A 24,505-nucleotide genomic window follows, 5' to 3' on the forward strand; every position below is an offset into this window, starting at 1 on the left:
AATTTTGGACACCAAGCGATCCATAAGTATCTGAAGTTGTATTTAGTGTTTGGGTGTGCATGGGTGAATACTTTCATCATGTTGAGTTGAATTATTCTTTAACTTTAGTCATGAACAATCCATAACCAATTAGATTTTGAACGCAACAAAAAAAAAAACCAGATGGTTCACTCCCATTCAGATTGAGAAATAAATACTTTTTTTTTTCTCATGATGATTCAAATTCTGTACAAGATTATATAGCAGATTTATTTAACACCACCCCCTCCATGTTTCCAAGATCCTTCCAGAAATGAGTCAACACCGCCGTAGAGATAGCTGTATATGGCGATGATTTGCATTGTCGGCATGTTTATGTGAATTTGTGGCCCCTTCTAAATGACTCCCCCCGGCCCACAGCGCAGATCGGCTCCCATGGGCCCGCCACTTCGCTGACAAGTTCCAGATGTTTTCACGCCGTTACACAATGGCTTCCCAGGAACTTGCCAGTTTCTGATAAATGCAAAGGGTTATTTAACGGCCATTTCACTGTCTGCTGCCTTTAAATGAGTAAAAAAAAAACACAACATAACTGCAATTTGGGTGTTTTTTTGTTTCCTTACTTGAACTTAAAGTTTGTTGTTTAGTGAGTTTCATGGCGCTTGCCTTTGAATCCATTGTGTAACTTCAAAAACACACATCAAGGAGCAAATAGCTATTCTGTTGTTGCTTCCTTTTGGCAGATACGTGTTTGTTTGTTGTTGTTGTTTTTCTGACAACAACGAATATGAGGTCTAGATAATAACAGAGATGGAAGCCAGTAAAACTAAAATCACTGTATCTCACTTCAAATACAAAACCCAGAGATCAAACTTATATTTTGGTTATTTAAAACATTATTTAAGCTTTTGTTATTTGTTGGCTACTCTCTAAGGCAGGTGGCAGTTTTTCCAGAAGCATTCTGACAAACACTTCCTTTTCTTTCAGCCCAAGATGAATAGAGTTAACAAAGCAAAAACAAACAGAATACCAGACTTCCTGCATTTGGCAACAAAGGAGCGTAATCCTGGAAGAGAACTGCGAAAAACACATACACCTACTCTTTACAGTCACCTCTTCCAGTATAAATTAAAAAGGAAAAATTCCCCTTCAGTCAGCGTGACTGAAAAGATTTGAGAGTCTTTTATTAAACAGCTGGAACATAAAGTGACTCCGTTTGAGAATTAAACTGAGGATTATTTTTGTTTGCCAGCTCCTCTTAAATTCTTGGTACTTGGGTTTCTTACGTAACGTCTACATGCCTGCTCCAGTGTTAACATATCAGTACTCCCCATCCTTATGTTTCCTCTGGGCCCTCTGTGTGTGTGTGTGTTTGCACTTTTCCATAGCACTTTACATTAAAACAAACCAACAGTAAAGAAGAGAGTTATCATTACTATTTATTGGCCAGTTTTCTCTCAAATACATAAGGCAAACAGTAAGTTGAAGACCAGAACACATCAAAACAGAAGCAAAGCTGTCTGTGACCTCCCATCTTCTCCTGCAACTATATGTTGTCAAACATAAAGAGATCTTGGAATGGTCATTACAGTATGTTATGTTATGTTATGTTATTACCACCATTAACTAGATAAAAACTCTTATTTATTACTGGGCTACAACCAACTAAAGACAATGGCATTAATTCTTGCTAGTGTTGCTAAAAGTCTCTCTCTATGCTAACGATGCAGTTATTAATTCTTACCATTTTATTTAGTTTTCCATGTATTTATGAATAATTTGGGATTAAATGTAAATAAAATATTAATTCAATAACCCAATATGTATTTGCATTTTCATGTATTAGTATGGACATTCTCAAATTGAAATCGAAGAAGCCATTACACATTTCATTTTCAATGAGTTCAAATTTGAAAATTAAAATGCAATAAATCAATTGTAACTTATTTTTCAGTCACTATTTTTGCCGGCCATGGACACTGGATGCAGCCAAGTGTAAAAGTTGACATGACAAACATGCAAGGCAGGCTAACAGAATCAACAGTTTAGATTTGCTTCACCACCAATCTCAAAATACATAGTTTAGATAGGAATCAGCAGGCGGGGGATGATGTGTCCTCTCCTGACGTGTTTTCTCTGCTCAGCTCCACCTCTGTCTGTGTATGGAACACTCATTTTTCAAAACTTCACTGCTCACCATGTAGGGCAGTGCAAGACAAAGACAGCAGGATGACATGCCATTTGCTTTAGTTCTACTTACAGATAACATCATTAAAAAAAGATGAGGCTGGTCACTGTGTTCCAAATTCTTTGTCTGATTATGTGGTTAAATTCTCTGCTGCTGATATTACAGTAAAGTCTATAATTCTCTTCTGACCATAGCCAGTGAGTGATTTGTTCAAATCTAACAAAGGGGAACAATCAGCAGCTAAACTTGCATTTTGTCTCGGAGATACCTTTCTTAATGTTATCATTGTTATGATGTTAGTAAACAGGTCTTAAAGGAATACACCATGTTTTTGGGAGACTGGCCTGTTGGTGAGCTTACCTGTGATAAGAACATACACGCCAAAATCATCCATGTGTCCCTGGTTGATCACTAGCTTTGGTGCTCCATGCTAACACTTTAGCATACACTATGTTGAGTGATAGTAGGCTCCATGCTAACGCTTTAGCACTATGTTGAGTGATAGTAGGCTCCATGCTAACGCTTTAGCACTATGTTGAGTGATAGTAGGCTCCATGCTAACGCTTTAGCACTATGTTGAGTGATAGTAGGCTCCATGCTAATGCTTTAGCATATACTATGTTGAGTGATAGAAGGCTCTATGCTAACACTTTAGCATACACCATGTTGAGTGATACTAGGCTCCATGCTAACACATTAGCATACACTATGTTGAGTGATAGAAGGCTCCATGCTAACACATTAGCATACACTATGTTGAGTGATAGTAGGCAGCTAGCATTGTCCAAAGAAACCTTTTAGTAATAAAACGTTTTTTATTATATGGCCTGTAGATTCTCCCTCACCTTCTACCTTCACTTCCTATGAAAACACAAGTTACGCTCCAAGTGTCATGGGAAGAGAGACCTTTCCACAGGGAAAGTAGTCCCTGCTAGTTCAAAACAGTGAATTGTTTTTGTATCATAGACAAAACTGCCAGTCTTACGTGCAAATCATTCAAAAGTATTCACCATTTAGCTTTAGAGCTGCTACAAGTTCTCATTTTCTAACTTTTGAGATAATGCTAGCCACCAACTATCACTCAACATAGTGTATGCTAAAGTGTTAGCATGGAGCAGTGGAGCGAATGATCTACCAGGGACACATGGAGGAGTGTGTCTATGCTATAATTACTTAACGAGTAAGTTGACCAACATCCCACTCTCCCCAAAATTCTGTGAATTCCTTAGGCAGTAGTGCAAGATTTCCCTTTATGTCATCTGAAATGTTAAGATTGTTTTGTTCCTCATTTTACATCACACTGATACTTTTATAAGACAATTTGTGCAATATAAAAATATATTTATCATTAAAAATAATGATTACAATTTCTGAAAAAAAAAAAAGGTATGTAATCCCTTTTCATGTCTCCCTGCTCGTGACTCCCTCAAAGCCGTTGTAGGTGAAGGGTTGGAGCACGGGGCTGCAGGTCTCTTCAGCCAGGCAGGCCATCCTGTTGTTGTCGCAGCTCTGCTCGCTCCCCGCGCCGATGTACACCGCGTCAGGAGAGTGGACGGATGGGTCCTCGTCAAAGTAGTTGTGGGGCCGCAGGAGGACCCCGCCCCCGTTGCCCACGGTTACCGTGTTGGGGATGTCCTCGGCGTGGGGGATGTGGAGGAAGCCGGTGGTCACCCAGGCAACCAGGTCCTGAGGATGGCAAAAGGAAAAGGAGGGATGAGCTAAGGACCGTGGACTACATTTGCTTTTTAGATTTTAGGCAAACAGTACACACACACACACACACACACACACCTCGTTCTCGATGCTTTCATTGTCTTCAATGTACTTGCTAAAGTCGACAGCTGGAGCCCACATGTCGTGTTGATTGTACAGACTTCCACTGGTCTGCTCCAAGTCCTTATGCTTAGTGATGGCCACCTTATATCTGGAGAGAGAGAGAGAGAGAGAGAGAGAGAGAGAGAGAGAGAGGAAGGGAAGGAGATGGAAAGAGACATGGACACAAGAAAAACAAAGGGAGGGATGGAGGGAGAAAGAAGGGAATGGGGGAAGGACGAGAGGGTGATAAGGACAAAGTGTGATGTGGCTGAATAGTCAAGAATCCCTGTTGTTTTTCTCCCCTCCAAAATGGTTTCAATGTTAAAGCCACAGGATAGGATGCACAAAGCAACAATGAAACATTTCCAATTTGACATAAATTTACAGCATGATATGTGCCACCATACAATCTAGCCCCATGGACCTCCACACCCTCACAGGTTGCCTTAACTACTCACCTGGCCCAGGACATGGCCCTCTCCTCGGGCTGGCTCTCGGGGAGGTGGTCCCCAGTGAAGCTGAAGACCTGGAGCCGGTAGGAACGCTGGTGGCCCCAACGGTTGGTCTGGTTGCTGGCGATGTGGAGGTAGCGAGGAGTCTTGGTGTCATAACGCAGAGCTGCCTCCTGTACGAAACAGAATAGAAGAAGCATGTTAGGGGCATTTCCTGTACTTGACAACAAGGGCAGAAGTAACAAAATGTCATTTACACTTGCTATCTGTGATGGAGATGGTTATATGTAAATTAGGTGCTTTATAGGGTACTTTCTTACTAGGGCATTTTTATATGTAAGTTATTAACCTCTTCTTCCCTGCCACCCCCGCCACTGGGTCCATCATTACAAATGCAGGTTGCACGGCCAAGCTTTGTTCAAACCCACAGAACTTTATTCAAAATCCTAGTCAAGATAACAAGTTTTCCAAAGACACCAAATGTGTCATGCTGAATTACAGGGAAATGTGTATATAATGATGCACAAACATCTAGATTTTTTCCATTTGATGTGATGGTGCAGCCATAAATACATGGCGTCTTGTATTTTAATATTTCATTCAATATAAGCAGCTAGAGCTTCAAGAAAGTGTTGGAACGATCAGATAAAGAATATGAATGTGACATTGTTGTACAGATAGGCTTTTTTTTTTTTCTAACTTTGAAGCTACTTAAGGGAAAATTTAAGGGTAATCTCAGTCTGTGACATGAACATGAACTCTGAAATGCAGAATACATGTTGTGGACACGAATTATGTGAACATTACCTTCCTACACCACAAACTGGACAATAGACAATAGTGACAATAGACACAAGCTGTTTGTCACGTGAAAAGTAACCAACGGTTAAGTTTAGGCAGCTAAAACTTTGATTAAGGTTAGGCAATTAAAACAATGGTTGTGAAGCTACTACTGCATGTTTCTAGCTGTGTAACGTAATCCTTTTGTGGCGGGAAATATATATCTTGGGCAAAAATGTATCTGAATACAGGCTGCACACTTTTTAGCCCATATATATCAGGTTGTAATTAACACTTTCCTATCAGTGTCCTCTATATGATCTGCAGTACAGTAGAAACACCATAAAAATAGTCAGTGTTATTATGTTAGTACAGAAAGTAACAGTGCACCTGTTCTGTTTTGAGTTGTTTCTCCACCAGCTGAGGGATCATGGCATAGCGTTCAGGCATCCAGGGCAGCGACACGTTGACAAACTCCATATCTTTGGTCAGGAATGCATTCTTCACTCCTAGAGGGAGAAGGGACACACACACACAGTTTACTTGCATGCAGTTTATTGTTCACTTACTTCTCCTGCAGATTGCCCTTTTATTACACCATCCTGTCTCAAATATATACATACATATGCAGGCAGACACACACACACACACACACACACTCAACATGCTATTCTGACTCAATAAATCAGTTTTACAATACATACAGATCATACATAGTTGTATGATCCACAAATGTTATATTGGTGTTCATTGTAGACTGCAAGGTGTGATTGATTTGTGAAGTTATTTTCACTTATCTGCATTTACGAATAGTGATAGTCTGTGTCACTATATTATTTTCTCTGGATTTCTAAAAAATTACATTTCGACATGCTCAAGGTGCTCCACTTTCCTGCTACACTCACCCAAAACATCAAGGTCTACTTTGAAGTTAAGAAAATGGGTGTGGATATTTCCAATGATGTTTTCTGCCACTTGGTGCCCATATGGTAAACTGCCATTCACATTGAAGGAAGAGGTGATGTAGCCGGTGGCATGAACCTTTGCCTCCACTGAACCACTCTGGTAGAAGATGAAATCCCACATGTAGTCGTAGTTTCCTATGGCTGTGATCGTCCTGAACACTAAGGCGCTGTTTACTAATCCTCCATAGCTTTGGTAGTTCACCTCTGAGAAGTGTCTCCTTAGAGGACGGCCAGTGTCATGTTCAAAGACGCAAATTGAGTTTTTGAGACGACGTGGAATGCCAGTGTCTATAAAGTGAAAAGAGTCAATGTAGATGGCCGAATAAGGGCAGTCGACCCCTCGGACCAGCTCATAGGCAAACCGCCCGATACCGATGCTGCTATCAAGGAACTTGGTAAGCATCATATGTGGAGTGACGGAACCATAAACTGACATGGCCTCTTGAACGCTGAGCTCATAGATGATCCTCTCCCCTCTAAAACGGACATCAAAAACTCTCATCCCTGTAAGTGCGCTCAGACCGAAGGCAAAGCTCCAGTCAAGGTAAGCGATGTGGTTGTTCTTCACGCTGAATCGCTGGCCTTGTACATAAAACTGCTGGGGTCCAATGCCCGTGGGTTTCTGCTTGGGTTTGAGTGTCGCGTAATTTGGCACAGGTTTGTAGATGATTTTCCTCACAGTTCCTGCCTCGTATTGTTCTTTCAGTTCCTGTAGGCTGTTAAAGTATTGACCATTATAAAGCACTTTAATCACACGCCAGGATGAAACATCAGTGCTCTGGTCATCAGTTAAGATCTCAAACCCCACTGGGTGGATAAAGAAACCCTCCACATTTCGGCAGATTGATGTCCACGTCTGTCTGTCTCCTGACTTGACCCCTTTGGGCATGCTGTCATAGAAAGCTGGGTTTGAAGTTACATCAGGACCAAAACTCTCAGTCAACAGTTTGCTGACTGGTTTAAGCACCTGATTGATGAACATCATTTTGAATACTTGCTCCCCAAGGTGTGCAGGACGTGCGGTCATAGGGATCTTCATTTTATACCTCTCGAAGGTGACATCTCGGTGGTAGGTCGGGTTGGGGAGAGGGCCCACAACATATTCCCTTATGTTGCCCTTAGTACCATGAAAAACCACTGCAGTCGCCTCTCTCACTGGTTTGGGCCCCTTGTTGTCCAGATAGAGCAAAACATTCCCTTTCGTCGGCAGGGAGAGGTCAATCAGATAAAGGTAATCAATCGAAAGAAGTGAAAGCGGTTCAATTGATATGTTCATTCCTGGGATCTTGGACATATAGTCACGCACCTGAAAGAACTCCTCCACCGAGAGGTCAGCAAAGACGTCGCTGCGCTCGTTGTGCACTGCAGGTGCGATCGGGTTTACAGATTGCGCGGGGCACTTTGGTGTACGCTGGGTATTGAGCCATATCAGGACACCGTTACCTATCAACGAGGCAATCGCTATGAGAACCAGAAGACATGTGAGGACCTTGCAAATCACTTTGGAGACCATTTTGCTGCAGAAGCATGAGAGTAATAGTTGAGGAGAAATACCGGAGGCTGTTTAAGAACCTTGTGTAAAGGGGTGAGGCCATTGACTTCAAGGGCTGTTTTTACTACCCGAGAGGTGTTTCTTGCGATAAGAGTCGAAGGTTGGACCAGTGGCATAGATGCTATTACCCACTGCAGGACCAAACAAGGTTATCCAGGGTATTCAGCCTAGTCATTTATCCATGAAACTCAAGTTCTGATATGTTGGCGATTTAGGAATTTAAACTTTTCTACTGATGGAGCCAGTGTAAGTCATTGTGGATTGTCAGCTAAATGTAATGCAATGAAAAGGACAGAAAGGTTAACACAACCTCATGCAAAGTTGCTACAATGAATTCTGGGCCACATGAAAAGGTGTGACAATGGTCACAAAAGGTTGCAATAAGCCTGGGATCAGTAGTGTGATTGTGAGTATACATAACATGTTCTAATATCTGCATCTCATTCACTGAACATTGAAGCAATAAGCCATGAGAAGCCGTGCTTTACAGTGATTTTAGAACAGCTAAGAGGTGTTGTTAGACATCGAGCAAAGTGGAGTTCTTAAAGTTAGGAGGGAACAGTAGCTAAACAAATTGGCTGCTAAATAATACATCAGTACCGGTATGAGTGACCTTTGGTTGTGCATTATTACTCAAATGAATCACTAAGCAGTCCCAAGTATGCTTTTCTCGGGTATTTAACAACAGCTTTGAACATGACTCATCCAATCAGAACTGAGGACAGGAACTATCTGCTGTATACCATACACTATACCAAACCATTAGCCTTAAAGGAATAGTTCACCCAAAAATGAAAATTCTGTCATCATCTACTCACCCTCATGCCAAATGAAACACAGGTGAAATTTGTTAGTCCATATAACACACAGGGAGGTTGCCAGCACAACTTCATAGCAGCCTTCTCCAAAACAATTGAAGTCAATGGGGACCTGTTCTTTAGAGTTCCAAAACAAAAACAGCCAAACAATCACACTGTGAATAGAAAGACCTATACACCATTATTTGTTCCAAATCAATCAGCTGTAGTTATGATTTGCACTAAATTATGGTGTAAATATAGGTCTTTTTGGAACTCTGAAGAACTGGTCCCCACTGACTTCAGTTGTTTTGGAGAAGGCTGCTATGCAGTTGTGCTGGCAACCTCCCTGTGTATTATATGGACAAACTTCACCTGTGTTTCAACTGGCATGAGGGTGAGTAGATGATGACAGAATTTTCATTTTTGGGTGAACTATTCCTTTAACTTTGACACATATTAGTGTTGGATCGCAGTTCACCCAAGCCACCTCCTCAACTACCTGTCCACCTTCTTGGGACCCTATGAATTATAGGGCATGGTGCACAGCTTACATGGGTTATGGACTTCAAACAATGTGCTTACTTGGGTCATATTTTTCAGCGATAAGACCGAGAGGCTGGACTGTTGCGCTATTTGACCATTTTAACTAAGATAAGCTGTACGGTCATAAAATTGAACAATAACTCTTTAACAATGCTCTGCCACCTCTTTTGATTGAGGTGGCAGATGGTTTGATTAGACATGAGGGTGACAGATCAGCCACCCATAGTACTTAACTAGGGACATGAAGAGCTTATCATAAAAGATTGTTCATAAAAGATTAAAAAGTTAGAGGCAATAAGATTTTTACTGCCCTATAGCACAATACAACCATAATGTATTTGCGGTTGTGCTGATAGGGTTGTTGATTAATGCCGATGACTCGACAATTACTTGATTTCAGCTAGGAAGGCTAAAAAGCCTCTTTCTCAAGCCAAGGACAAATCAGTATTATTATTAGGGTTGGGCAGTACTCATACTCATGATCGTATGATTGGATCCGGAAAAAATGGAAGTTGCCTAAATAGGCAGTACTGCTGCTGACTGAAGATACCAGTGTGTTGTCGGCTGCCTAGTATGGATGCGATTGCTTTAAATTAGCACATAATTGTACATTGTATTGTTTGATTTATGCTCCAAGTACTGGCCTATAATAAGCTACAGACACAATGTGCTACACTGTATCAATTGGCTCTACCAAGTCGCATACAAGCACAGTGCTGAACTGTGTCTACGTTTTGCCTGATCATCGTTATTTGTAATTTTGATTGTGCGTCAGTGAGTGAGTGAGCACATGCTGCCTTATTCCATCCCCATTTTGCAGAGATACCCAATGAGACCAAATGAAAACAAATATGATTTCTCTGTTCATGGATGTAAGCCCAAAATGATCGGATGACAATTGTACTTGTAACATCTGTACCGGATACTCATTTTGCCTGATCACCTCTAATTGGACTTACGTGTAGGAAGGACCAGCTCTGCTGATGTTGAATTTGTTGAAATTACATTCCCAAAAAACTGTATGCTATTTCAAAAGGTAAGGATACTTTTTTTCCATGGAGATATTTGCACATCCAACTATCTCCGATGCAGGTGCGTTGGAAAGTATCACTTCAGTCTTGAGAAAAGAAGATCCCGCACACTGCTTTTGCTCAGCATCACAAAACAAAAACAGCTCGGGTGATGCTGAGCAAAAGCAGTGTGCGGGATCTTCTTTTCTCAAAAAAGGTAAGGATACAAAAGGAACTAGAAATAACCGCCTCGCGGTTGTATGCCTCCACCAATAAACTTTGTTTTATCATTGCAAGGACAGTCTTTATTTATTGAACATATATAATTAATGTGATTATTAGGTCAACTTAACAGATTTTGGTGTCTGCAAAAGTAAGTGACAGCACTTCCACCGTTTTTGTAGAATGACCCAAGATCGTTTTCTCAGCTACAGTGGTAAGCAAAACATTATGATGTCACAGTGAAGTTGACCTTTGAACTTTTGGACATAAAATGTCATCACTTCATCATTTTATCCTATTAGACATTTGTGTGAAATTTTGTCATAATTAGCGTATGAATTCTTGAGTTATGGCCAAAAACGTCTTTTGTGAGGTCACAGTGACCTTGACCTTTGACCACCAAATTCTAATCAGTTCATCCTTGAGTCCAAGTGGACATTTGTGCCAAATTTGAAGAAATTCCCTCAAGGCGTTCCTGAGATATCGCGTTCACGAGAATGGGACGGACGGACGGACAACCCGAAAACATAATGCCTCCGGCCACGGCTGTCACCGGCGCGGAGGCATAAAAATACAACTGTCAGATTTTCGCAAAATAATAAATTTATTAAGTAAAATAATCACTCTTAAAACAAAGGCATTGACAACAAAAATTACTATGCTGAGGATTGCTTCCCCTTTAAAGACTAAATCATGTATTTTTAAAGTGATATTCAGATGGTCAACTGAAAATCACAAACATATGTAAGTGTAAAAAAAAAAAAGTGTCATCTTCACAAATCCAGTTTGTGATTTGAGTTATATGATGACGACCAAGATGACTGAAATATGTCGCCATTGCCCCAATGACTCCACATTAATTTAGCATTAGCAATTCAGCAGTGATGTCTGCATGGCTAGTACCACACAACCAAACTTGACATTCCAGTCTAACCTGCTTCTCACACTAGTTTCAGACAAAAAAAACCCCCATCTGAATATCACACGAAAAAAGGAATTACCTTTTAACAGAATCCAAGTTTTCATCACTGCACAAGCTTATCGGAGGCCATATTTGTACAACTTGACAAAAGGGCAATTGTCTGCAATCATGTACCATCTAGTCCAAGAGTATGCAGATTTTCATTCCTACGCAACACGACTCATTTCACTAAATAGCACAACTTCAACCAGAGTAAATAATGAGCTGCTGTAGTGTTTGGTTGGAATGAAAACCTGCAGACTCTTGGTCCTCCATGGTACTTGACTGGAGACGGCTGTTTTAAGGTGCACTTTAATGCACACCGCTGGTTCCATTTGACAGCATAATTTGTCTTTAGAGTGTAATACAAACAAACATCGACACACACACACACAGCAAGTGTTTCCCATACAATGTTATTTTGGGAGGCCTGCCCAGGTAAATTAACATCCTGCCAAGTACATTTTTGGATTCATTTTGGGTGCAGTGATGCATGAAGCTGGTGGTTCTTGTCGATGTTGCTTTCAAACAATCAAGATTTAATGCTGCCGCCAAAAGTGTTAGTGAACTACAGTGACCATAATTCCATAATTCATTGCAGCTATGACCCAGCACATCCGCACTCCTGTGACTGTGCCAACACAAACTGAATGGAGCGACAGTTCATCATCGATAATGATGGAAGTATAAAAGTCGGCTAATGTTGCAATGCCATTAGCATAGACTAGACTAAAATACTCTGCCTGAAAAAATATGAATTACTGGGCTCGCTAAATGAAACAAGTCGTCAAAAAACCCTTCTCCCAATGCCGCCAAAGTAAAGCGAAAACATGCGGGAAACACTGCATAGTACAGTATACAAGTGTACTCACTTTCATACACGTGCATGCATGTGCACGCACAAACACACGGACTCACAAACCTGCATGTGGCACTTCAAAAGCCTTAAAAAAAAATAAAAATGTGAAAGCCACAAAAAGTCACAGAAAGTTTCTGTATAAAACAAAGACAAGTCAGACAAAGTACCGTTACAGGTTCCCAGTGCTGCTAACCTCGTGGGAGCCATTTCGTTTTGAGTTCCAGTTCAAGCCTGCTTGATCAGTGGAGCGGCGGTATACGCAGAGGCACGTCATTGAGTGTGCATCCTTATTCTCGTGTATAAGGACGCACATCCAGCAAGTATTGTTAGTTGAGCCCAAACCCTCTCTCACAGGTGCAAGATAACAGATAGCAGGGTGGCTTAGTGATTAAAGACACCAGCCTGTAACAGGAATGTCCTAGGTTCAATCCCCCATCAAACCACCATCGCGTCTTCCAATTTCGTGTTCGGGATCCAAATCGGGGACATGTTCGAGAACACGAGGAAAAAGCATCTAAAAAGAGCAAAAACTCCTTATAAACCAGGAAAAAAAAAAGCATTGGCGAAAATCCCCAAGCTTCTGCTCCAGTGGACCGGCAGACGGGAGGCAGAAGATGGCGGCGGACTTTGCGGCGCTGTCGGCGAAGAGACTTTGGGGAAGAGGGACCGGGTTATGGGAAAAGACCCCAAGGATCAGGACCCTAAGCTCTGGAGTGCCATTATCCAACACTGAACATTTGGGGGGCTGTAAGTTCCCGTCAAGAGAAAAAATGGGGGTGATGTGTGTGAGACCTTGGGTCAAATATTATTTTCAAATACTTTTTATAGCTTGCCCACTTACCCAGATAGCTGGGATTTGCCATATAGAACAAACCAGTGAACACCAGAAACTACATAATCACATTACACAAGTATTTGATATAGAGTATAATTTTCTAAGCATGACAGCTTATCAGACACTATATGAATTGTCCTAAGGTTGTAAACCCCACCCATCAGGTACTCCAAAACAAATGCTAAGAATTATTGGAAAATACTATTTGACCCACAGCTGATTTAGTGTATGTGTGTGTGTGTGTGTGTGTGTGTGTGTGTGTGTGTTGTGGGGGTCATCAATAAAGAGCTTCCGAGTTGCAGCTTCTGGGTTTCTTGATCTTCTCGATGTTCTTCAGAATCATATCATGAAGGGTCACCTGGAAAGAACGGACGGAAATATTAACATTTAGCTGCTTAAAATTATGGTCATGTTTGAATTTAGCATTTAGATTGAGAATCACTTGGTTCACCAAGTACAGTAAATACACAGAAGTTTGTCTCGACTTTGCTTGGATTTGTCAACTTGGACTTCTCAAACACTTTTAGCTTTGAACCCAAATGGAAAATGGAATCTTTTGTGTTGGGACCAAGACTTAACTGAAATATTTTGCAACACTTTCATACGGAAACCCAACGGCAGTAGGCCTGTGACTTATTTTGGGTCACCATCCCTAGTTTGGCATGACATCAGTTAGATTACGAGTTACATATTGATAGCTCTGGGTAAACGTTAATCAATAAATTTGTACGACCAAAGTGGATACCTAGTTCATGGCCAAAGTACATGTGATAGGGATGTGTTAAAAGTCAATGTTTTGAGACTCTATTTCTACTAATTTGGGCATTCAGCTGACTAGCTTATCCAAAGTGACTTGCAATGAGTGCAACAGTAGAATAAGCTTCAATTTGTAGATCAACAAGTAAACTCTAAACATTTCATCCCCTACGAATGATGCAGTTTCCTCATGTTGCTTGATTGACATACAGATAATTAAACAAACGCTGTGGCGCCCCCCTCAGGCCAATCAGTGAAATTTTGTCAGTGCAACACCTGCTAGCAAAGCCGCTTATCACAGGTAGAGGACTAGGAAAGTCCTTGCAAAAGACCAGATTAGTTCCTTTTTCGTGGTGTAGATAGTGCTTTTAAAATCGTACTGACACATTGCTAGAGTGCAACACTCACGTATTGATTCCTGAGCTCTGAGATGATGATCTTCAGACTGATGTACTCCTTCTCATCGATCTCTGACACTGTCCTTCTGTAGTCCTCCTAAAGAGGGTAAGAATGAGAGAGGAAGAAAGAGCGACAGAGAAAGAAATAGAGAGGAGGAAAGAGAGACAAACAGGATGAATGAGAGAGAGAGATGAAATGGATTAAGAAACAGGAAAGAGATGACATAAATGAGCGATTAATGAATGCAAGTGAACACAAGCTTTCTCAGAGAAATGCTTGGCTCTAGTTATGTACCATCTGCTCCACACACACACACTGCTCACCACATGAGGGTACTTGGTGATTTTGGAGACCAGCTTGGCTCTGGTAATGTAATATCTGGAGATCTGGTCCAGGTAAGACGCCGCCTCTCCTTCCACCGTCCTCAGCTCTGCCACCGTCTCCTCCTACAAATGGACGGACCCGAGGCAAACCGATGAAAACAAAGATACCTCAACACTTGAATGATGCTCCTTCAGTGGTTTAATCAGCAACATTTCAACCTCAACTTCATCTCCATTGGGTTTACAGTCTTGTGTGCAAAGTTGAGGTCGAAACATTGCTGTTTCAACCGCTAATGGAGCATCAATCAGCACAGTGTGTGGGTTTTTTAAAATCATTTTTAAATCCTTTACATTCTAGCAAGCCAATGCCATCGCTAGAAAGATTTGCGTCTCAGAAATAAACAGAATTCTGCACAGTCAGACTTTGTTGTCACTGAACTTTAATATATTACAGCGATTCGTGGTTGCATCAAATTGAGAACCCCATATCGTGTATTGAATTGTGAGATACGCAGAACGTCCCATCCCTACATTATGGTTTACAGCACTTTATTTTGTTATTGCGCAGTATCTAATTAATCAAAGGAAGTAAAAGATACACATTAGGGCTGGGCGATATGACCAAAATCTCATATCCCGATATAGGTAATTTCATATCCCGATAACGATACATATCACGATATAGCACATTTTCTGTAAATTCAATGAATAGTTTATATAAAATGACCATTTTACATTTTGAATTATATACTCCAGAGTTTCCGTTATATACATTTTGCAGCGGCGGCCCGCCGCTGCAAAATGCTTCATAATTTTATGAAATGTCATGCAGTCGCAATTACACAACTCTGCAGAAGGCTTTTAATTTGAAACGACGGATACAGGAAGTGGCGACACCCGGCCAAGGCGAGAGGGAGAGAGAGAAAGAAGAGAAGAGAAGAGAGAGAAAGGTAGATTTATTATTATTTAAGGCTGCGTTCACACATAGCGTTTTTTGATGTGGAAAAAGCGCTGCCTGGAGCGCTTTTTGTGAGGAGAAATAAAAAGCGGATCACGGCAACGTCACCTGACGTTAGCTGAGCAGCTGCTAGCTCACTAACCAGCTGGTTAGCTCTTCTAGCAGACAGAACAGTGTTGTGCAACAAGCAAAGGCTTACCAGATACTTCCAATACATGTCCAGTATAATCCATACTGCTTTTATGATCGCTGTTGCGGTAACGGAAATTCACTTATTACAACCTCCAATTTCTCCACCGGCACCTTCACTTTCTCCATATTTGTTGTTGCTATGGGAAACGGCCAGCGTCTCTGTCATTGCGATTGGTCGGCTGGGAAAAAGCGGTTCACGTCACCCGGCGCTTTTTGAAAAGTTGAACATTTCTCAACTTTTGAAAGCGCTCCACTCTGACGAAAAAAACGCCGCTGCAGCACTTTTCGGGAGCGGCCGCCTTTTGTGCGCCGTGCGGCCGCTTCCCATTACTTTTAATGAAGAAAGGGCGCTGGCGGTTGGGGAAAAAACGCTATGTGTGAACGCAGCCTTACTTCAATAAACTTCGGTAAAAGATGAGTTTGTTAAAATATTTCTCCAATATTTCACCGTCCTCCATGTTTGTTTATGTTGCATGCCTTCATGCCGTGTAGAAGAACGCAAAGCGTCGTCCAAATGACGAAAAATATTGCTGTAAAGAGTGTGATTTGCGATACAACGAAATAAACGATAGAGCATAATATGAAACGATAGACGTTTTTCTACCGTCACACAATATATATCGTCATATCGCACAGCCCTAATACACATACACCAACACTACCCTAAAACACCAAAGAGCAGTAACTGTGTGAGTAATGAAACTAAGAAAAAAAGAATTTGACGCTTATGTCCTGAACTGCCAAAAGTATTGTTGGTATAGAGGTGGGCTTTATATCCTTTAGTAACAAAGAAGGGTATATTTTTTGTTTGTATGAAATAGTAGTCTTGAACTTTGGCCTAGAAAACTCACAAAATGTGTGCTATTTTCCTTTTTAGGGCAGAAGAGATAGACAGCCAAACATAGAAATGGACAGACAGGTACACAGACAGATGCAGAAGCCATGTAGACAGGAAGTATGGATAGACAGACAGGAACAACCGATGTACACCACTATCACCAAAATCTTTAACCGTTTCCCCATTCTTAATGAGATATTTGAATGAAAACGATGTGACTGCACACACTGATCCACTGGTTTGTAATGTGCGAGTGCTGCCCCCTAGTGCCAAATAAGGTAACTGCAAAAATGCATCTGTGGTTCATCACCTTCCATCCAAAGGCTTCAATTTTCCTGATTTTGTTTTCAAGGATTTGATTTGTTTTGGGGATTTTTGAAAATGCAATAACTTTACATTTGCTTGTTTTAAATCACTGAAACAGAGTAAACGTTGAACAATGTCTACATTAAACATCTTTGGTCATCTCTGCATATAAATAGAAGGCATTTTGAATTCCTATAATAGCGCCCCTTTAAAACCCTATCCTGGTCATTTGGGTATGCTTTTGCGTTATGTTGATATGGGCAAGATAGGCTATTATGAGAGTATGTTTCAAATAATTGGAAAGACAAATAAGAACACAGAGTACAGCGATTTTTTTAATCATAATTATTATTAATGATATAATTATGGATTACTACCAAAGCTTTGGCAATATATACCAAATGGGGCACAGCTTTTAACTTACAATTATTACTAGCCATACACAAATAAAGACTTAACAGATCTTTTAACATAAGAAGCTAAGAAGCACTCCAGCCTCCTATCTGTTTTCCAAATATCTGAAACATGATTTTTCCAGGTCTGGTGCCTTGAAGCGGTCAATGAGGACTGACCTGTATGGATACTCCAAAGTTGTTTCCATCTTCTATCCTGGGGATGAGGAGCTGGACCCACATCTTAACCTGCCAGGCAGAGAACAGAGAGGAGAGATGTTAATGTTAGGATCTCCTCACTGTGTAAAAGACAAATGGCTCATATACTGTATATGTTGCGGGGATCAAGGGGCCTCATTGATTGAGAAAAAATAAACATATTTATTTATTTCAGCAATCAAGCAATTCAAATTGTGACTTGATTCCAAGTCATGTGACACGAGTCCCCACCTCTGTTTTATCTACTGTATATGATACATGAAACTTGTAACATGTAACTCTGCTTAAAAAATAACCTTTATTAATCCACAGAAAGGTAACTGAGCATGCATGCTTTTCTTCCACATCCTGCTTCACACTGACAGTTACACACATTCATACTGACTTTACATTTCTCTTTCAATGTATCAGAGAAAATTGGAAGAAAATCACAGTGACATACATTTACAAGACATTCTATGTGAAGTGAGAAGCTTTTATAAATGAGGCCCCGGGTCCTGCCCCTGCAGCTTCACCTGCTCCGGACAAACACAGTAGAGGGAGTTTTTATATGGTGATGGAAATTCCTGCAGGATTATTCATAATTATGTTTAAGGGAGTGAATATGTCATCTGGTTTGCATGTGTGTGTGTACATCTGGGTAGGAGTCAATTCAATCGATTGAGGAAAAGGAACAGATTTTCTTCAAGATTCAAGTCCTGACAGACCTTCAGCATAAGAAGGTTGGCATATCCAAACAACTGAGAATGAATGCTTCACCAATTTGCAGGGAATGTATTAATATTTTCACTGTGTGTGTGTGTGTGTGTAGCGTGTGCGTGCACAGCGACTCACTGTGTTGCATTTCTCGATGAGCGTCCTGATCTCGGGTTTGACTCGCTCGATCAGGTCCACCAGCTGCGCGTTGCTTTTCATCATCCCCTCTGGCATCACCAACACTTTGGTTCCCCCTGGAACCAACGGCAGAGACGGACCAGAGTCACAAAATCTTCATCACTCATTAAGAAAGAAACAGCAGCAAACTGTATGGTACAGCAGGAACAAATTTACATGGTACTGCTTTCATTGAGGATCATGTTGTAAATAAAATGCATTCTATTTGCTATAAATAAATGGGGGACTAAAGTAAATACCTTGGCAGTTTTCATCAGCTACTCCATCTTCCATCTTCCTCTTTTTGGCATTCTGCTGTGGACAAACAGAGGCCGAAGTAAATTCATTTTTTACCATTGCTTATCCGAGGAAAAGTTTTTAATCCAGGTACTTATCCAAGGAAGGGTTTTGGTGTTTACATTCATACAGTTACACACATTCATATGTGGGAGCTGCACAGTACATGCACCGTCTTCTACTGTTGGCTACTGAACGACTGCCTTGGAAGTGCTGCACCACATAGTTTTGCTATCTGGGGGTTGTGATCAGGTCAGCACCGAATAAACAGGATATTATACAAGGTGAAAACAGGAACATGGGGAATGTCCACTGACGCACTTGAGGTGTATCCAAATAGTCTGGATTCTTGAATAATCGCAATCTTGATGAAAAAAAAAGTGTACTTGTTTTTTCCCCACAAGCACAGGAATTTGAGAAGTACATCAATTCAATCACCACCACCACATGAAAAATGGGAAATAATGGGGGGAAGCAAAAATCCAAAAATAACCTCAAGCATCACATCTCTGCAAACGTTCGAGTTGATAGGTGAAATGGAAAAGGAAAAGTTCCAAATGGCTTTGACTTCCAGGTCAACTGAGTCTTTCGTTTCATATTACTATACACCGTTTCCTCTGTAATTATTTTGTGGCAGCCTGGGGTTTTTGTGACCATCGGGTCACCATTTTGATTCTAACACAGGCTGCAGCACTAAAACTATTACATTGTTTTGTTAATTTTATATTTTCTCTGGCAGTGCTGAATGAATGCAGACAAAAATCTGTGACAGTTTCCAGTTCTTGGAAACCCGGTGAGAGTTAATGAGCCATTTTGTTTACAACTCATTACTCTCTGGAACCCAAAATAACAAAGGCCGCATACCTCTGTCGGGGAAATTTAGAGTGTCTTTATCATTTATTCGCATGGCAGTTTTCAGCATGGGGTCAGGAATCCAGGTTCTGCTCGGGTCCAGATGGACTGTTATGGCGTTCAGAGATGAAGCTATCCCTCTGTGATCCAAGTAATGAGCTAAACAGCTCTGAAAACAGATCGCAGTGTTGTTCCCATAGGGGTAGAACAAGTTTCATGACCCTAGGCCCCATGAAATAACTCAAAAATGTTTTTAAATGGGCTTCAAAAATGCATGGTTGTCAATCTGAAAATAAGGCTGTTTTTTTCCCCCCAAGTTTTTGAAGTTTTATTAGAAGATACAAGGTCTTTCCTCAGACAGGTCATGGACTTGGTTCCTGTAAGACTAGTAATGCATGCAGCTATGTTACCCGGTCCACTGATATCATGCACAGGCCGTAATGGTTGTGATGATGGACTGCAGCATTCAAATCCTCAATAAAACTTACTTATTGCAAGGCATAGTAATACTCCCAATGACGACGAAACAATTACAAAATGCCGTTTTCATTTGTTGTTTCATAACCTGGGCATTGTGAAGCCCTTTGAGACTGTAACTGTGATTAAAGGCTGTACAAATAAACTTGACTTGACAAAATTAATCAATTTCTAAATAAATATGGTGCTGTAAAGTCACTTCCAATGGTACATCTCTGAAAATATGCATCTTGTCATCCTTTTTCCATTCCTTGTAAATATTAAATTGACCACACTCAAAGACGCAAATGCAGCACTTGTTTTCGCAGTCCAAGAGTGGGTCAAATAACTATTTAAAATAGATTCATTTCATTTCCAGTGATTGTTTGGTCTTGCCTGGCACAACTGGAACCAGCTGGACTGCCCCCAAAGTGCAAAGCCCCACCCGATTTTGTTCAAGTAAGTGACTGGATTTCATATGATAAATGACCCAGATGTAATATAGACTTACCGTATCCAGGCCGTCATGGCTGTTAGTGAAGAGAATTGGCTCTGGGACTTTGAACTTGATCTCTGAGTGGATTTCCTTCAGGTCACTCACATTGAGAACGGGCTCCTGGGGGAAGACGACATGGAATAGGTTGATTGTTTTTTGAAGGAGGGTGGTGGGGGATTTGTGCAAACAAAAGCTTAAAAAGTCAATATTTAATAGGAGAGAAATAGATCATAAAAAATAAATATAATAATATTGATATGCACAGTCATTTTAGAAAAACTCCAGGGTTTGTGAACAGGCCACCTTATAAAAACAAAAATATTAAGATAAAAATCACCAGAGCCAGAAGCACTGTGTAAAGCCACAGGTTGGAATATGACATCATACCAAGATGTACAGATGGAATAATCTCAGGACAACAACAGAACTATTGAGTTTTCTTGACAACAATGTAAAAGTTCGGAAACTATGGAGTCAAAGCTGGGAACAGAATTGTCTTTGATAGGAGAAGGCAAACTCAAACTCAAAGCTCAACAAGCATATTGTTTTCACAGACTGGCTTTTTTGAAGATATTCTGACAAACCCCATTTGGACTCATGGTTAGCAGCTAGAGGGAACGGAGCTGGCCGTTTCAACTGACAGCTGACTCGGGAGTCAATAAGTACTACAGCTATGTAAGAGACAAATTATATATTGGTCCAAAATCGCACTCGAACTTATCCTTGAAGTGTGAATGTAGTCTAGAAGCTACCTTCATACCATGGTCAGGCCACTTACCTTCAGAAAGGCATCCAACTCCAGAAGTTTCTTAGGGAAAAAGCTGGCAACCAGGTGCTCAGCCTAGCAAACAAGAGAGATTGTTGTTATATGATACCCCATTTTTCAAGAAAATACTAGCTAAAAATACTACATACTCTGCTAATAGAGTGCTAACCTGAAAGTGTGAACTGAATCAAAACAGTCAGTGAGATCACTGGAGACAATTTGTACTTGGCTGCATCATATGTCACAACAACCAGCCTAGAAAGTAATGTAACTTATAATGTAATGGCCCCTCTGTTCTGATTGGCTAACCGTTTCAAGAGTGAAATGTGAGACACCGCAGCCCGGCAGCTACAGGTAGGGAAAACTCTGCAGTAATAAACGATGACAACCGCTCAACCGCTTTGAAAAAAAACACTTTGTTAGTCTATTATTTCTTACAAAAATGATAATGAGCGAACCTTTGTGACGCCACAAAGTTACAGAAGTCCAAACGACTCGTTTAGAGGCTCGCTTTTCTAATATGGATTGTGTGGATTTAGTTGGCGATCGTGCGTTTTGATACTTTCACCATGTTTAGATAGACCATCCAACTCCTTTATAATCACAGAGGCAAGGGGAAATCCTGTTGTACACGATATGGGACCTTTAAGACACAGGGTCAAAAACGTATGGAAATGCTTCCTGATAGGGTTGATCAGTACCAATGACTGAACAATTACTTGGCCAGGTGCTGAGATTTCTCGCTTTGAAAGCTCACTTTCTTGCCCGACTCTGTTTTGGACACTAATGTACTTGCATTTTCAACAGCTCAATGATGGAGGATGGTATTCTCAAGCCAAAAAAGCAAGTGATACAGCAATATTAAAGGTTACAGTATTTTGCATGGTGATATTTTAGTTACTTTCTGTGTCTGTATGTCTTGGTTAGGGATGTCAATGGTTAACCGTTAACCACCGAAAATATTTTTGACCGGTTACGCATGTCGGTCTATAGGTTCATTTGCATACACCAGTGTTGCCAACTTTGCGACTTTGCCGCTAGACTTAGCGACTTTTCAGACCCCCCTGGCGACTTTATTTCTCAAAAGCGACTAGCGACAAATCTGGCGACTTTTTCTGACCATGGGAAGCAATGTTAATGTGTTGAATCCCAAAGCATTTGGCAATAAATTGGTACGGCTGATGCCGGTTTTCTCTACTTGCTTGTCTAATCCAGAGAGGTCTGATGATCACACCGTTTCCCACACACAGCGTAGCCCCCCTCCCTCCCTCCGCTGAGAGCAGGGACTGTAGGATAGGGTCCAGTTGTAATTGCTACCGGCGTACACCGAAACTGGCCCGGGTGGGCGGAGTCAGCACTTAATATTAAAACCGGCTACGCTGCGGCGTGCATAACAACTGCAGATATTTATATGCAAATTACAGCAAATGGACAGCGCTTCGAAATGCGGCGCCAAAGCTCATCTATCTCCTAAAGCAAGGAATCTCTGTCTGTCTGTGAGTCTGTCTGTGAGTGAGTGTGTGAGTGTGTGTATCATTCGCATATCTCGAGAACCGTTCGTCCGATCGACTTCACACTTGGCGGGTGTATTGCTGGGGACCAAGGACGTGCAGTGTCGGATTTGGTGCAATTTGGACACGCCACACGTTCAATATTAATAAACTTTGAATAAACAAGCGAACAGCGCTCTGTGCAGCAGCGGGGCGAACGGGCACTGCATTAGTTGAGTCAATGGAGCGCCGGACTAGGAAAGCACTACTTTCTTGTATTTCACGTCATTTTGCCTTTTTTCTTAAAAATTAACCGGTTACTTACCGGTTAATGGGTGTCGGCCTATCGAAAGCAAAATTAACCGAACTGACATCCCTAGTCTTGATGATAGATATAAGATACTCACCTCACTGGTGATCTGCTCCCTGAACGTATCCACCTGCGAAAAGATGGACTGGAAGTTAAGAGTTGTTCTTCTTCTTTAATTTACCACCAGTGCCAGGCGCTAGCTATATTACCAGATTCTGTTTTTCCCTGAATTTTTCCCCAGACACTTTTACTTTCAAAACACTCTCAAAATACTTGTTCCCGGCCTTATTTTCTTGATTTGATAGGAAGCTTTTGGTGTTCTATATAGTTTACACAGACAGTGGTCCTGTCCCTACTAACTACACCATGTCAGTCTTAAAATGAAGATTATTTTTCACAGCGACAAATATCAGAATATGTGAGATGATGGGGCTCTAAAACCACAGGGAATATGGAGTCGTATGTATATGGGGACAGTACAACATCACTTTATCCCAAAACTTTTTGTTGTACAATGTCCAAATTTATTAAGACCTGGATTATTTAAATTAGGTAAAGACGACCTAAGAGCGCACACAAACCTTTATAGTCAAATGAAACCCATTCAGGCCCCCAAATGGGAAGCAAAAGACACAACTAGATCTCATTTTGAAGCCATACACTATTTTTTTCACATGACATCTTTATTAATTTTTCCGTTAGAAAACGCATACTCTAGTGAGCTGTTTCCTACTAAATTACATAGAAAAAAGGCCTGCTAAATCATTAAGTAGCTGTTTCACATATAGAACAGCAATTCAGCCCACATGAGGCGCATAATGGTGATGAAATTGAGTACTAGCTTAAAATACAATATTAAAGTCCTGGCCCAAAATCTAGCTAGCTGCTGCTGGCCAGCTAACACGAAGTTCACAGAAACAGAAGTGAAATATGTAAAAGAAGAGTTAATGTTAGCTAACCACACATCACACACGCTCAGTAGCTACAGACAGTGTGCTCAGGCCTTGCATCTTCATCACCACCATCAGAGATGCTTTATGCTTTCTGGTGTCAAAGGAGAACAAACAGCCTCACCTTCGTCTTCAGCTCGCTGTCTACCTTCAGAAGGGAGGACATGGCTTGGGAAAAAACGGGAAAAACGCGACTTTACAACGAAGCTAAAGCTTTAAAAAAGAATAAAGCCTCTCTCTGGTAGCAACTGTTGTTTGAATCACACCGCACGCACGCACGGCACCCAAGTCAAGTTGTGACGTAATCACAAAGCGACACGTCAACGACCCGCGTGGACTGGGTGCGTTTGTTTTGTTTTACCCGAGAGAGGTTTTTCGGTCTTTGGGCCAATGGGATGACGACATATGGGAACGCCGCTCTCCTCGGCGAACCTGTATATTAAATCCAGCAAACCCACCTCCAGCTTTTTGGTTACTTTTTTTTGGGTTGATTGTGTGGATTTGAATTTCCTTTAAATGCTTGTTTGTCATTCCGCTTTGTTGAATAGCAGTCAGCTGTGGGAAAATATAGGGATTTTTATTATGAAAGCGAAAAGGCATTCATTTTTGGTTCTGTCTATACACACACCCGCACACACCAGTCAGTGTTTACACACGGACAGATTTCACAT

At 41.1% G+C, this 24,505-nt stretch overlaps 2 protein-coding genes across 4 annotated transcripts in view; both read right to left on the reverse strand.

The window, feature by feature from the left end:
* LOC139911912 (proteasome activator complex subunit 3-like) overlaps positions 1–24,097 on the reverse strand; it is a 237,036-nt gene extending 212,939 nt beyond the window's left edge. The window contains exons 1-10 of one of the 3 annotated variants that reach the window (XR_013504969.1): positions 23,959–24,097; positions 22,982–23,014; positions 21,097–21,159; positions 20,334–20,438; positions 18,478–18,532; positions 18,179–18,294; positions 17,306–17,374; positions 14,440–14,562; positions 14,126–14,212; positions 11,993–13,319 (exon numbers count right to left, since the gene is read on the reverse strand). Coding sequence is in view for 2 of the 3 variants with exons in the window: in XM_071899527.2 (XP_071755628.1) it covers positions 13,239–13,319; positions 14,126–14,212; positions 14,440–14,562; positions 17,306–17,374; positions 18,179–18,294; positions 18,478–18,532; positions 20,334–20,438; positions 21,097–21,159; positions 22,982–23,014; positions 23,959–24,000 (774 nt within the window). In the remaining variant the exon portion in view is untranslated. Of the gene's footprint in view, positions 1–10,444; positions 13,320–14,125; positions 14,213–14,439; positions 14,563–17,305; positions 17,375–18,178; positions 18,295–18,477; positions 18,533–20,333; positions 20,439–21,096; positions 21,160–22,981; positions 23,015–23,958 lie in introns of those variants that run through there. The other 2 variants (XM_071899528.2, XM_071899527.2) reach the window with 2 other exon arrangements.
* LOC139911911 (primary amine oxidase, liver isozyme-like) lies at positions 3,569–7,692 on the reverse strand. The gene is made up of 5 exons (XM_071899526.2): positions 6,120–7,692; positions 5,605–5,723; positions 4,441–4,607; positions 3,959–4,091; positions 3,569–3,853 (listed from the first exon to the last, which is right to left on the reverse strand). Exons 1-5 carry the CDS (start codon positions 7,690–7,692, stop codon positions 3,569–3,571), a joined length of 2,277 nt encoding a protein of 758 aa, XP_071755627.1.
* Positions 24,098–24,505: the final 408 nt, after the last annotated feature.

This window comes from Centroberyx gerrardi, chromosome 7 (assembly GCF_048128805.1).
Source record: "Centroberyx gerrardi isolate f3 chromosome 7, fCenGer3.hap1.cur.20231027, whole genome shotgun sequence".
Taxonomy (NCBI): domain Eukaryota; kingdom Metazoa; phylum Chordata; class Actinopteri; order Beryciformes; family Berycidae; genus Centroberyx; species Centroberyx gerrardi.